General features: G+C 40.6%; 1 protein-coding gene across 6 annotated transcripts in view; it reads left to right on the forward strand.

The window, feature by feature from the left end:
• FOXP1 (forkhead box P1) overlaps positions 1–10,775 on the forward strand; it is a 489,745-nt gene extending 478,970 nt beyond the window's left edge. For all 6 annotated transcript variants that reach the window (XM_028101748.2, XM_028101750.2, XM_028101749.2 and 3 more), the window contains 2 exons: positions 373–539; positions 6,007–10,775. In XM_028101748.2, the coding sequence (XP_027957549.1) occupies positions 373–539; positions 6,007–6,151 (312 nt within the window). In that variant the 3' untranslated portion in view covers positions 6,152–10,775. The remainder of the gene's footprint in view (positions 1–372; positions 540–6,006) is intronic.
• The last annotated feature ends 5,034 nt before the right edge of the window (positions 10,776–15,809 follow it).

The following is a 15,809-nucleotide window of genomic DNA, read 5'->3' on the forward strand; positions in this document are numbered from 1 at the left end:
GATAAAGAAATGAAAATTCCATTATATTTCCCTGTGATCTGGAAATATTCAGTTCCTCCTGAAAGAAGGCATCAGACAGAAAGCTCATTTTAGATAGCCCTGTCTAAACCACGTGACTCTACCCAGCAGGGCTAAATTGAGTCCTCCCTCCGCACCAGCGCTTTGGTCCCAGCTAGCTCTTGGAAACCAAGCGTGGGACATGTGTCGCAAGTCTGCCTTTTAAAGCAAAATCCTTCTCCCCCTGTTAGAAACTTGTATTGGCCAGCCCTACTAAGAACCTAAGCAGAAGATCGTTGACTACACCCGTAATTAACGGCTTCCCTGTCTGTGCTTACCCTACATCCTCATATATTTTCTCTTCGTTGCTAACAGGCTTCAATGGCTGAGAATAGTATACCTCTATACACTACCGCTTCCATGGGAAATCCCACTCTGGGCAACTTAGCCAGCGCAATACGGGAAGAGCTGAACGGGGCAATGGAACATACCAACAGCAACGAGAGTGACAGCAGTCCGGGCAGATCCCCTATGCAAGCCGTGTGAGTACTGTCCACCCAGAAGGTCTCTGCGTGCAGGTCCCAGTCTCCCGCTTCGGTGTGCACACAAGCCCTTCTCGAGCTGCTCTTCATACCTTTTCTGTCATTTCTGCTTTCCTAGAACCTTGGTAAAAGTTTGTGCTTCTGGAAATGTTTAGCTCAGTTAGCACGTAAAAGGACCATTTACTAACTTTCCCATAAAAGCAGTCGGCTTCATGCAGCCCTACAAGTGCACACAGCAATAAAACGGGTGACTCATTTGCTTTTTTTCCCTCTGCTTGGCATCTCAGGCCATTATTTAAGCCACATTACCTTTTCCTCCTAAAATCGGCATGCGTCTCTGTCAGTTTGTTCAACTTGCGGGCACGCCGAACCTAGCAGGGGGAAAAAGAAGGCTTGTTTACTTGGCTGTGTGATAGTCTGAACCGCAAACACAATGCTGAAGCGTTATGACCAGGCATTAATGATGGCACAAATGAAAGGCAGCATGATTTATAGATTGCTCTTAAAATATCAAAAGGAAAATTAATAGGAGCATTATAGCAGCAGACGGCAGTATAATGAGCACCATATAACTGAATGAAGTGATGGGCAATGGTTGTCCCTGCTGAATGTGAATGGCACTAGGACTGGCCCAACGACAGGAGAGGTGTGATGCCTAGGCGGCGCATACCCTCCCTCCCCACTGTGTGTGTGGGGGGGTGGGGGCAGTGCGTGGCGGCAGAAGAGCCCCAACTGGGGCAACTCCCTCTCTGCCAGGGAAAGCTTAAAAGAGAAAAGAAGCCACATTTTTCCAGATGCTTGGATTTGTGGGGGTTGCTCTAGAGGGACAGTCTCTCCCTTGGAGCAAGTATCTGCTCCACCGTTGCCCAATTTAAGGAAGAAACCAACCCAATGTTTGCAGCACTGGCCGTTCCTAGAATAGGCCACTTGTCTACACACTCCTGAATTACTTGACTAGCACCTTAAGATAATTTGAGTGATGGGAATGGAAAATATGACCTGTAGCCACGAGGACCAGAAAGAATTGGCGTCAAAGGACAAGGAAAAGAAAAATGCTGTCGGTCAGGGTAATGAGTGGGTTGGGGGCAATCTGAAATTTGATTATTTACCATTTGAGTTTCTTGCCCAGAGTGTTTTGAAAAGGATCTTAATAATGGAAATAATCATTTTTAATTTATGTGAACAGTCTCTTAGCATTTACCACACAACATTTTAAGAACGTGTTTGTCTTTGACACTGAATCTGCTATGTATCATCCTTTCTAAAGCAGGCTGGTGTTTCTGACTTGACTGTAGTCACATTCGTGTTCATTTTTAAATCATTGTCATGACAGGAGTGTTTAATCAGTTATTAAAGAAGTTCAGAGCAAATATAAATTGGTATATAAGGTCCTTCAAGAAATGCTCATTAGAGCAAGTATTTCTGAAGTTATTGAATGGAAGAGAGACTATTTCTCATCATCTTTATGAACTCCAAGGGTTAGCTGATATCTATTCCTACTATTTAGTGCAAAGAATTACTGAAAAGAGAAAGATATTTGGATAAAAACCTCAGGCAACAGTTAAGAATGACGGTAATTTTGCTGTACAAGATAAAGCCACCACAAAGTTAATTTGTTTAACAACTTTGAATTAACCCCCAGTATTACCAGAAACCACATTTCGCAAGCAGTCAGCATAATTTTTAACAAAATGAAGGTTTCGGTTGTGTTTTGTTTGGGTTTGTTTTGGTTTTGTTAAGGAAACCCGACGTAAAGATGTCAGAATGCACACTGTTGTTCAGATCTCCCCGCTTTACACTGTTTGCTAAATATAATTATATGTCAACAGCGTAGTCCCTGTGCCCGCTCTCAGTGTCACAGACTGTTACTCTTTTTGACCCTGTATTTCCATTAAGTGAATTCTGTAATGACATAGTTTTCCTTCTTGGGCAATATGCATTACCCTGCTATGATGCAAATTGTTTCTTAACTGTTCTAGTCTATTGGAATAAATCAAGCCGTAAAGTTTATGGCATGGCTTCGAGAACCTTGTTAGTACGGCAGCCCAGCCACTATCTAGCATTGAAACAAGAGCTCCTCACCCTTTCCGTGCTGCCTCACTCCTACCACATTTTGTTTCTCTTTGGAAACACTAGAAAGTAGCCACGTAATTATGGCTTTGGGGCATTATACTTTTATCCTGATAGGAGCTAACGGAGCTACAAAGCAAAATACTCCATGCTGTGCACACACCCTCCAAACACAATGCCCCTAAACACCAGTCAGCTTTAGTTAAAAACTCTCGTGTTCCCAGAGTGGCTAAACAAAGGAATTACTCAGATGTAAGGAGGGAAATGTGTGCTTTTGCACAGTTATTCATTGGGAACCATTAGGGAAGTAGGAGTTGGGGGGAAAGGTGGGGCAGGGGACAACGTGCAGGATGGTGCATCGTGCAGTTCCGATTTCTAGGAGACACACGAATGTGTGTGAAGCATCGTATCTTAAATAGTTTGCATCTTACCTGAAATGTATCTTGCTTGGAAATCCATTCTCTTTTATTCTCTGAAGCACCGCAGGCCTGTATGACTGCATTTGCCACACTCAGGGGGATCTGCTGGTATCAAGAAATGTTGTGAAGCTGGATTTCATTTCTCTGGAGTTTTAAGAAGCCTTAATGTCTAACTCAGTTGTGTTGTCAGGTTGTCACACAGATCTTGTCACTTAGTATTTGTTGGGGACCCACTCTGCATTAGGCATTGGGGTGAGCCAGCATGCGTGATAGGGTCCTAACCTGTGTCTTGGGGATGGTAAATAATCTTAAGTGTAGCTGCAACTTTCCAGGGAAAACAAAACCTTCTCTAACGTGAAGTGCCTAGCAAAACATTTGTCAAGAGTGGAAAATTATAAAGCAAGAACTTCATTAAGAATGTTCCATTTCTTCTCCATCCTCTGACCCCCTGTAGCCTTATATCATCTCATGTCATCAAATTCAGGTTTATACATGGAACGCCACATCAAAAACTAATGATGTAATGTATGGTGATTAACAGAACAATAAAAAATTTAAAGAAAAAAATTCAGGTTTATAAACCTGAAAAGATTAATAATTCTGATTGTTTAAAGAAGTGAAAGTAGGAAAATGTTGATCAGGGAAACCACATTTGAACGTCAATACAGGGCTAAGTAACACATAGATACATTTCTAGCCAAATGTGATCAGAGAAGGGGGGAGGTAATTTATGAAGTAGGACTGCTCAGTAGTGAAAATATGAGATTCAAACAGGAAGAAATGTTCACCGCTGTCAGTAATCCAAGAACAATTTAAGGTAACCAGAGCTTACTGTATACCTGTTAAGCAACAAAATATTTTTTAAAATGTAACACTTGGGGCTGATGAAGTTGAGTCTAAATTGATATCACCCCTTTGGAAATTAATACTATAATAAATCTTGAGAACCATAAAGATGTTTTTGGCCTTTGCTCCCAGAATTTCATTCTTAGAAATTTATCCTGAGGAGGTAAATTAACAGAAATAGGAAGATTAATGGATAAAAGTGGTGGCTGTATTATTCAAAGAGCAAAACAAGGAAAAAAAAGGCAATCACAAAATGCCCAGTATTAAAGGACTGCAGAGTCCACACATCTCATATACCCATAAAAATTACAACTGAAAAAGCTGACTAATCATATTTGTTATGTATACAATATGTAAAAATATGATGCCACACAGGAGAGGATAGGCAAAAACAAAAAAACCTACCTTAATTTTGGGCTTCTGGGTGATTTTTTTTTTTAAAGGCATAATCATCAGTACACTTAATTATTCCCAAAAGAATATAGGGGATCCTACAGGGCTGGCTTCAGAGGCATGGTTAGAAGTTTCAGTGCTTCTGCCGTTTCCATATTGAAATTCTAATTTTTGAACTGCGTCTTCACTTTTCACTGGGGCTCTGCAAATTACGTAGCCAGTCCTGGGTCTTCCTGTAGAAACAGAGAGAAGTAGGGCCATGAAAAAACTGAAAAAAGGATGGAACACACCCAGGAAGATGCACTGGACTACAACTTCGAGACATTCCGTTTTGCGACTAGTTTTAGGAAGATGGGCACAATTTTTTAAAAGCTCTTTCTCCTGACATCTACCCCCAGACACTCCCTGGGCTGTGCTAATTTTGGAGTCAGTTGGTTTTTTGAAGGTTCACCTCATCAAGGGCAGTCCAAAGCACTCCTATTTGTTTTTAAATAGTTCAAGTGGCCTTTGGGGGTTTGCATACATCAATTATTTAGGAAATCAGCCATCCCCAGTACCACCTCTTATTACTAATACTTGATAACGTCAATTAAAAAATCCTTCTGCAGCCTGTGCCAGCGATGGGACCATTTTAACTTGAATGGTTCTTTTCCATATCAAAAGGCTTGCAACAGAAAGTAATTTGTATTTGCAAAGGATCAGTTGTAAATATGATTTACGAACAGCATTTCTCAGTTGTTATCGGAGTGGTTTCGCGTGATCCCCCGCAGTCCCCTTCGGGTGAACCGTGTGCTGGGCCATAATGAGGAAGTTGGCAGATCGCGTCACAAGCTGCGGCGTCCTGGTGGCCGCTACCAGCCGGCCCTCTTGTTTTGCCTTGTTTACAGCTGACAGCGTTATTATTCTGATCGGGGCTCTGCCTCCTTATCATATTGTTGTGTTGGGCGAGCCTTTTCCTTTCCGTTTGTGTTTCCTGGCAGGGCTTTTCTCGCCTTATTGACAGTTTGTAAAAATATGCATTAATTTGGAGTTTCAAGCATGTATCATGGTGTCTCTTTGCTGTGTTTGCTTGAAGTTGATTAATGATAGAACCTCGCTTGGGGTCGGTCTCTGGAGAGTTCTTTCACAGGTTCTGCATGTTAACTAGCAAAGCAGAACACACAGCAAGCCATGATTAGCCCAGCCTCCCGCACTCAGTGGTCCCCACAAACCACCATTGTGGTACAGATTCTTATTTCACGTAATGATTTGAAGACTCGGATACCTCTCCCCAGGAAGCCACTGCGGGGCCTGTTACCTGGTACTCAAGGTGTGGTCCTCCTCAGACCAGAGGCATTGCCTGGGAGCTTGCTAGGGATGCAGAGTCTCGGGTCCCACCCCAGACCTGAGTCACACGCGGCTCTTTATTTAACAAGAGCCCCAGGGTGACTTGAGTGCACAGGACGGTGTGAGACACACCCCCGGGGAAGAGAGGCTGCTTCGGGCCAGAGATCATCCTAGGGCAGCTCTGCCCAAAGGAACCTTCTGCTATGACAGAAATTTGTCATCTCTGTGCTGCCCCATTGCAACTGAGAAACTCCGTTTTAAATTGCATGAAGTTTTCCTTTAAAGAGTCACACGTGGCTAGTGCCTGTGCTGGGAGACAGTACAGTCCTAGAGTGTGGCTTCTGTTGCCCAAAGCCCCGAATTTGCCGTGGTTGGGAGGGGCCCTCAAGTGAACCTGTTTTCATCTCTTCCAGGCATCCTGTGCACGTCAAAGAAGAACCGCTCGATCCAGAGGAAGCTGAAGGGCCTCTGTCCTTAGTGACAACAGCCAACCACAGTCCAGATTTTGACCACGACAGAGATTACGAAGACGAACCAGTAAATGAGGACATGGAGTGAACGTGTCTGGGCGGGGGCCAACCCCAAGAACGAAGATTGGGAAAAAAAACAAAAACAAAAACAAAACAAAACAAAACACGTCAAAAGTTAGCAGTGAAATTGTTCTCCATTTGTTGTACAGTCTGGAGGATTTTCACTACATTTTGACAACTCTGAAACGTGTTAACTCTTAGTGCCATCAAGAATCCCATTTGGGAGTATTTTTGATTTTTCTACTTTTTGTTGAAAAAAGGAATTTGTACTCTGTGCATTGGATGGACTTGTTTGGTACTTGGGATTTTCCTCTCTTAACAGTCAACATCAGTGTTGTAAATTTGCTAAACTGATTCACTTTTAGCAGCAGACTTTGAACTGCAGTCCTGCCAACGTTGGACACTGAGGACACCCAACTGAGCATGTGCACCTAAGCTGCAGACCAAGCCTCTGCCCAGAATTTAAGGATTCCAATGGACGACCTATTTGCACAGTACTGCATGTTGATTATCACTGCCTTTACTCCTTTTTTTTTTTTTTTTTGGTTCGTTTTTGTTTTTGTTTTGCTTCCAGTTGGGATGGGGAAGGCCTTTGTGTGTGTATTGGGGGGAGGGGGTTAAAAAGTAATTATCCCGAACTTTTTAATGTATTGCATTTTTTTTTTTTTTTTTTTTGCTTCTACTATACCATTTTAAGTTCTGACCTCAGGCCTCCATTTGGGCCCTCGGCCTCCTGGAGGCTTCAAGTTTTCTGTACCTTGTGATGAATGTTAATAGGTGTTTTTATTATACAAAAGCTGAATGTCATTTCTCGTTCGTAGTTTTCTGTCACTCATTCCAGTTTCCTTCAGACATAACCACGTTTTCTCCAAAGTCCGAAAACATTCCGTTTTGGTCTTTTTCAAAAAAGGTCCCAAATGCTGCACTCTACACATGAAGGTCCTCTCACACAGACGTGAAGTCCTGCCAGAAAGAGAATGAATGACAGAAAAAAAAAAAAAAAATAGAGACACCCTAGGAACAATGCAAATTCATTCCACAAAGCAGTATTGGAGGCGGGAAGGGGGTTGTTTCAAGTTTGGTTTCGGTTTTTTGGTTTTTGGTTTTTGGTGTTTTCTGTTTTGCAGCTACCATTGTGGTTAAGCATTGCCCCAGCACAAGGAAACCTAGGCAGCGCTCCCCCCACTCCCTAAGATCTCCTACTAGGCCCCCATTGTGGCCGTGGAAGGCTCTTCCTCTGGTGACCAAGTTGCCATGGGCCACAGGCTCGCTGAGGCGAAAACCGACTCGGGTTGCTTTGTTTGCAAAATGACCCAAAAAGCTGCCTTCCCTGAGCAACTCTGGTGAAAGTGGTGGCGGCGCTGAATGTAAACATCAGTCCAGGCCTTACTTGGTGGCATTAATCTGTTTGAATGCAAATTAGATTTCAGATTGCATTTGTTATGGAAGTTAATGAGGCCTGAGTTCAGCAATGCTAAAGTGTTCATTTCAAACGTGTGAATTTGGTACTGCAGTTCAGTTTGTTATGCAATATTATCACACCAAGCCAGTATCCAAAACTAACAAGACATCGAGGAGGCGGGGGGTGCACGGTGCCCCAGAATGTTTGGAGAAACATACATGGCACGCAGAATGCGACAGTCACCGGTCAGTACAACCTCAGTCCTTAGAACCCCTCAACGCCTCCACTCTGCACCCACTTTCCTGTCATTTATTTATCTAGGACCGTAGCTTTTGTTTTTAGCTTGAGAGCCTTTCGGAGCTTAATTAATTTATATTCTTTGTATTTTTTTTCCTAAAATTACCAAAGATATTACGCAAAGGTAAATTATGTTCTCTGTTTTATGCTTTATCTGATGAAGCCAAATATCCTCTTATTGTTGATCAAAGGAGGTGAAAGAATTTAGAGGCAATTGATGAGTTCTAGGCTATTGCTAACCTGAGAAAGAGAACTGCTCCTTCGTCATAGAATAAATTTAGAAGACCAAGTAGGTAATGGAACCAAAGTTGTTACTTTTGTTTTTTTTTCTTCTTCTTCTGTACCTCAACAGAGACCAAAACTCATAGAGAGAGGTTACGGGGCTGCTGAAGGTGTTACAGGAGCTAGGGAAGGAGAGGAGTCCCGGCTCAAAACCATGAATGGATGCCACTGCAAATTAGGGAGTAACCAGTAAAGGAGACAGTCAAGATAAAATGGAAAGAAAACAGAAAAGCTTCTACAATGCAACTCAATCACGTAGTACCATTTCTAGAATGTTTTGTTTTGTTTTCCAGAAAGATTGTATGCCACTTTGGTTTTAAGGACCGTGCTAAGATCACTGCATCAATTTTGCTCTGTCTGGGCATTGATCTTCCGGTTTTTTGTTTGGTTTAAAATATTTTCCTTTTTCCTTCCTTTTTTTCTAATTAGGCTTTGGTCAGCATTTTTCATTTAAAAAAAAAAAAAGTAACACTCCCATCCACTCATAAGCTTGGTACAAAAACTTCTTTGCCAGTTTCTTTTGAAGCTTCACTCTGCTTTCTGTATAAAGGGCAGTCTGTGGTCACTCAAGACTTTTTTTTTCTTTTTTTTTTTTTTTTTTAAACTTTTCCAGGCAGCTTCATGATGTGCAGGCAGTAGCCAGACAGGGTCATGGGAAGGGGGCCCTGTGCTTCTAAACTGAGTGGTTGCTGGTTAGTTTGGTATTCAAAAGAGGATAAAAATCTGGTAGATTAGTTCATTCTCAGCATGTGTAGCTAGACATGAGTAAAGATAACAGCATGAGAAACTGTTAGTACGCATACCTCAGTTCAAACCTTTAGGGAATGATGAAAATTTAAAAAAAAATACATTTCACTCAGTTGCACTTAGTCGTATGTCTTGCATGCTTAGTCTAAAGACTGTAGCAAAAAGAAAAAAAAAAGAAAAATTAGATTTTACATATCTTTGCAGGTATCACAGCCCTGCAGAAAAACCAACTGAAAAAAAAATTCTCAGGCTTTACAGCAAGCAAACTTCACTATGATTTTTACAATTCTGATTCTGTATCCCTTGGGGGGGGGTGTTCCAGTCGCTTCTTGAGGATGGGGTTTATTATGTTGTACATATATTCCTATGTGTCTGTGTGAATCTTTGTCTTTTTTGGGGGAGGGCGGAGGGTGGTTCTTTTTTTAGATATTGTTCCTAAAAAGGAATAAATGCATACACCTGTTTGTCAAAACACCTTTGCTTTTTGTGCAACTGCTTTATATTAACGATACTAAAAAAAAATAGCTTTGGAAAAAAACTACTGTATGTAATGGGATTGCAGAATATGCTGCACATGTATTTTATTTAGTTATCCTTGCTTTAAGAATATTGGATGACATTTCCTGACATGTGGGAGGGAGCAATTCCCTAACCTTCCCCCCCCCCCACCTTTGGCTTTTAAATTGTAACATAGTTGACAGATTTTTTTTTTCTGTTTTCATTGATCAGAGCATCTTGTACAGATTTGTGTGTGTGTGTGTGTGTGTGTGTGTGTGTGTGCGCGCGCGCACGCGTGTGTGTGAATCTGTTTTTTTGATACATTCCTATCCCTTGTGTTTATCCTACCACTGCCCTCCTGGCTATCTTAAACCAGTTCATACATTTGAAAAGAGAAAAAAAATGCTGTTTTAAAAAAATGTTTTTCTCCTGCTGCAGTAAATATTTTGCATGATGAAATGCCAGGGTCACACTTTCAAAGTTTATCAGTGAAGTAGTGATTAATAATGGGGAGTTGTCAAAGCTATTGAACTTTTTGTATAAAAAAAAAGAAAACTTTACAAGGTGCCAAGATGTAAAGACAATTTGTTACCTTTTTTTTTTTCTTCAAAGAAAAGCGTACCTTAGGGAGACGGTCCCTTGTATCAGGCAGATGCACTGTCAGGGATGAGAATCCATCCTCCTTGTCCCTAGAGGCTGTCCTTGGAAGAGAGTGACGCTGCCCGCAGTGAACCAGCCGTGAGATGAAGCATCAAGGCTACTGTACGTGCAGAGGGACTGCCAGCCTCACGCCCTTGGGACAGCTCAAACACTATTCCCAGCATTCCGTCACACCTAGTCAAGAATACCTTGGATTCTGCACCCCAAATCTGATGGATGTAAATCACTAGCTATTTTATCATGAAAGAAAAAAAGTTAAAAAAAAATATTTCCTCTCCTTTCCACATTCCAGTTGAGCTCCGTCTCCAAGGGTAAAAGAAGAACATGCTCATAAGGATTTTGAATCTTTGGGGTACCTTTTGGTTCATGGTAGTCCCTCTTGGTATTTTGGATGTTTTTGAATGTCGGCTTCGCTTTTTTATCCTGAGAATGAGACTTAACTATTCTAAAGGCATTTTATGGGCCCAGTGTGGTTCGCACGATCTCTGCTACCCAGAAGCCTCGAGGAAGATGGTCCAGTCTGAGTGTGCGCACGGTGCTTCGTGGATATGTGCTGCCAGGAACGAGAATTTTTTCAGTTTCGTTTTGTTTTGATAAGGCATAAAAGAAACTCATTCCTTGACATCAACTGTAATTCCATCATTCCATGTCTGTGGATACAGACAATAAAAAAAAAAAATGTTGTGTAGTCAGTACTCATTACTGACATGATAGCATTCTCAAATGCAATAAAAATGCTGGTTGTTCACACTGGTAGTAAAAAGTCGCGACAGCCTAAGTTTCTTTCCCCCTTCTGACCTGCTGATCTTGTATGTTAGGCATATGCCTTCGGTGTATCACCAGCTGCTTCCAACACAGAATTAAAATCAATCTTAACTAAAAGCTTCCATCATCACAGAGGGCTGAAGCTCTCATCCTCAGGATTTCAAGTGCTAAGTCTCCACTTAGGGAACTGGAAAACACTGAAAACATAGAGGCTACCTTTTCTCCCGAGGAAGCACACCCTTATTTCTCTTCATCAAATTTTATACAGGAAAAAAAAAAACAAAATGTTTAATAAGTAGCATTAAGAGCAAACTAAAATTTCAGAGGAAAGCAATTTCATGAATAATTCATTAAAATTTCACATCTGCAAGATTAGTCATCCAAATAAAATGCTAATGTCAAAAACATGCACCGTCTATAATATTCTCATCAAGAAATCTTTTTGCATATAATGATAAATGCTTAGATTAGGACAAATGATTTTACAAAAATATTCTATCAAAAGTATGCTAGATAACCGCATCCAGTACAGAAAACAGTGAAGCTTCAGGAACTAAATATTCCAGAAAAACCATCTTGATTTCGAGATTTGTTTCATTGCATACCTTGATAAAAGAAAAAAACACTGCTATTTGTCTTCAATACTATTATGTCATATATATTCTAAGGATTAATGAGTTTGGGCATCATCTTCCAGTAAAAATTAAATTGGTATATTGAAAGCAGCACTGGAATTGTCCAAACCGGGGTAACATAAAACCGTTCAGTCTAATTCAGAGCGTAACACAAGCCAAAAGATGACTTGAAAACTAACCGAGCTGCTCCTATTCGGCCGAACACCAGCTGCTGGTGAGGAGCATGTAAGCGTGCTTTCCCAGCATTGTTTTGAATCAGCTTATCTTAGGAAGAAAAAAATTTTTAATACAGGTTTTGCTATTAAGTTGCAAAGTAGTGTCCTCTTTTCATTAACAGTTATGCCACAGTCTAGAAGCCCTCTAGTCTGATAATTAATAAAACATTTGAACCCTTAATTCTCATCTAGCTACTAAGAATATAATATGAGGGTTAATTGAAATTCCTTTAAATGCCAGGCTTAAACATAAATACTGCTTACAGCATATGCATTTGGTAAAATTAAATATGTACACATATTTGAATAAGCTGAAGGACCCAGACCAAGTATGACAATGCATTAGGGAAGATGTTGCTGGTTGGTGTCTAGTACCTTTTTCACTGGATTTCTGGAATTCTTCTGAAGCAGGAACATCCTCCTGTACACATTCATTTAAGGCTGGTTGCTCAGGTAAACGAGGCAGCAAGCCCATGCTGCCCAAAATATATGTTCTTCTTTTAAATGGAGGCCTTTATGTAGAAAATAAGACTCAGACGACTTTCACATCAACACAAACAGCTGCATGATATTAACGATCTCCCCCCCCCCCCCCCCCCGCCAATAGACCAAAACAAAGTGTAATTAGTCTTCCTTACTAGATTTTGTCTTCTTTGGTATTACATATTCACATAGAGGGTAGTAATCACAATTTATCTTTCATCTTCATTGTAGTTGAGTCAAATAAAAGTATTCTTTATTAAAATAAGGTGAAGTTGGGTCTCAAACCTTCATTTAAGGAACTGATTGATGAAAGGTTTAATACAGAATTCACACTGGAGGGAAATTAAATTACATACAAAAACACTGGTTTAACTGGGACAATATTTGGATTAGAAAGCCATCACTCTAGATATAACCTACTTTTATTTATTTTTAAACAAGCTTTTATTTTTTAAAAAAACAAAACCCTTTGTCGTCTTATTTCCACTCTGATTGTAAAATGACATTCGATGCTTAATGCCATATATATATTTGAAATGATCAACGGTCTTTTTTTTTTTTTTTTTTTTTTGGCTTATACCAAGAATATAGGGAGGAGAAAAAGACAAGCTTCAAGTTATAATGTTAATTTGAAGGTAACCGGCCTTTCAAGAATTAATTTCAGCCAAAGCAATAATCATTATTTACCAGCTTGTGACATTTTTATCACTCATCATATTAGCAAATTTCCATTGAAAATGCTAAAATGGTTCGTCATAAGGCAGATAACTGCTCTAGCTGTAAAAATGACCAACACAAGTGCCGGTACTCAAACATTAAATTATACTGTAATTAATAAAGACAGTTAAACTGTCTACTAGCAACAGCAATTTAGGTAACCACATTTGATCGGCTATAAATTGTAAGTACATTAAAATTCCAGAAATATTAGCAATATGGATTACTTGATGGAAGTCAGTGCTGATCACCAACTCCCCCCACCCTTTTTTTTTTTTTTTTAAACACCGGAAGCATAGGTCAGGTTGACCACAAATCCGTGGGCGAAGATCAGGCCTTAGCACTTTTAATCTTGTGAAACAAGCAATTACAAATAGTCGCATCGATTTGTTAAAAAGCTTTAGGTGACATAAATTGTTTTCCTGTTTAGCTTATTGCTCTGATACATAAATGTCACCGAGGCCAGTATTAATTAGGGCCATGGAAGAACACAGGGTGGCTTCCAGTGAAGAATTTGTCCGTCCTTTCGAGAACATTCTCTAGAGCTGCTCTTACCGCACCAGTTTTCATGAATGGCAGAGAGTGGGGGGGAAGGACAACTATTTTGTCATGTGAAGTCTTTAATACCAGCCAGCTTCATTTTGGGTTCTGAACTGTATGACAGGATTTCAGACTTGCTTTATTGCCATCTGACAGAAAGCACCACGTTTTTAAAATATCTTTTAAATAGAGTAATATTTGCAAGGCATTTCAGCCCCTGAAAAGCTAACACTTCTCCCTTCATAATATATAGTACTATATGTGTTTCCTTGGGTTGCTTTTTCCACACTTAAAATACAATTTTAAATGGCTTGTGCGTGTTATTGACTTAACATAAATCAAATGTATCATATATACTTTCTTTAGGTTGGCATACCACTTAGAAAAATACGTTAGATTCTGGGAGGAAAAAAAAAAAGTCGAGAAAATTTATTAAATAGAAGTTTTCACTGTAATAGAATATTAACGTAAGCTAATGCTCATTTGCCATTAAGCTGATCCTTTTTTTTAAAACATACACATGCTTTTTATTATTTTGCACTCAAGCAAAAATTCCACATTCACAGACTTTCCATCTAGTTGGGAATGTCTCTGGCAGGAAACTCATAAGAAATCCTGACCTCCAGAAAGACAGCAGACATTGTCCACGCTGAGCGTGAGCCCCACTAGGCAACAAAGGCAAACCCACTCCTAAACCGTAAAGTACGAGAGCTAGTCAACAGTGTGGAATTGGGAGAAACAATTATTCCTGAAATCCTTCCTCACTGCTACTCCACAAGTGCACAGATGAAAATGTTTGATTTGCAACATAAAAGGTTCATTAATTACCACTTGAATATTTAAAGCTATTTTGCAGTCTAACAGAGACAGATAAAGCAGTGAATTAAAACCTCTAATAAAATTGTAAAAATATTTCGGTAAGTTTACCCGTGTTATGATTTAGGGAGAGATTCAAGCATTCTCACAGAACAGAATCTCAGCAATTCTCAAGTGTGTATTTCAAGGAAGGAGCTAAGTGTCCTGGGAATAATGTTTCTCACTTTCAAATGTTTACTAATAATTTATTTTCAAATCAAGCTTGCTACTTTAGGACTTTATGGATGAGGGGGAAAATTAGTCAAAGTAGTCGGAGCATTGTATGTCTGATCCAGAAATGTAAACACTTGCACAAGTATTCAAGTAGGCTGAAGGGTTTTGTAGCTGTCACATCAAAGTGGTAGTTTCCTGCCCACAAAATGCATCAAGTCTTACACAGCATAGCAGTCCCTCCCAAGCATTGGATTTCTCTACCTAGAATCCAGTATAGCGTATCTCAGTGTTTGGATCCCAGGACCCTTGAAGTAGACAGCTCCAAGCTCACTCTTTGAATCAAATGCAAGAGAATCCAAATGCCAGATTACCATCTGAGCCCTGACTCTAACGGCCTGGGTTACCTTGACAAGTCACTTCCTTTCTTTGGTCCTACCTTTCCTCTTTCTGTTAACGGAGGACATTTAAGCCCATGACAAAACAGTTTCCTTCTAATTTTAAAATTCTAAACATTTAATAACATGTTCCCCTGTAGGGACTTTCTTTGATGAAATCTCTGGTCTCAGCATGAGAGGGTTCGTGTGGCACTCCATATTTCACCAATATTGTAATAATTGTCTAATTGAACTCTGCCTTGTAGCATGCCCTGTTAGGAACAAATTTCACTAGCAGGCACGCATGCCTCCATCCACCCACCCACCCACCCACAAATAAGCATTAAACGACCTGCTCAGACTCAACACTGGATATACAACTGAACTAAGGTAAACACAGCCTTGGCCTCATTGTACCCAATGGGTCACTGGGAAGAGAGTTCTTGAACGCTAAGGTGCCCTATAATGCATGAGTGCTAACGAGAAGGGAAGTACCAGAGTACATAGGAATATCACTGAATTGTGCTAGGGACAATCAGGGAAGCTTCCCGGTTTAACTGGAACCCAAAGGGTGAGTAACAGTATGCCAACTAGCAGGAATCAGGGAAAAGATCTAAGCCCAGGCAAGAAAGCTGCAGTGTCAGAGGAGAGGCATGGGGCTTCCCAGCAGTGTTAGCTAGAAATTTACAGAAAAGAGAACTAAATAAAATCATCTCTGCAGTTACCATGTATCAAGCAGATGGTAAACTCCTAATTCTAATCCTTAAAGGATCCAAGTGCTGTGCACAAGTCCAGCTTGGTAAGTCCTGAGGAGGTGGTGCTAAATCAGTTTCACATTCAGGTGAGGACGCAGGCTTCTCTCTAGGCTCCCTTCCAGCCACACTGGCCACGCCGTGCGCTTCCTGGGCACCGAGCCCACTCTGCCTCCAGGCTCAGTGTTTCTATTCCCTTTGGAGTGGATGTGCTTTTCCTGGCTCTCTGTGTGCCTCCCATCCTCCCTCCCTTCAGAGGTCACAGCAGAAAGGACTTTCCCGACCATACA

The sequence above is a fragment of the Eumetopias jubatus genome, unplaced genomic scaffold (assembly GCF_037043125.1).
Source record: "Eumetopias jubatus isolate StellerSeaLion01/CBP00866 unplaced genomic scaffold, mEumJub1_p1.0 scaffold_1, whole genome shotgun sequence".
Taxonomy (NCBI): Eukaryota; Metazoa; Chordata; class Mammalia; order Carnivora; family Otariidae; genus Eumetopias; species Eumetopias jubatus.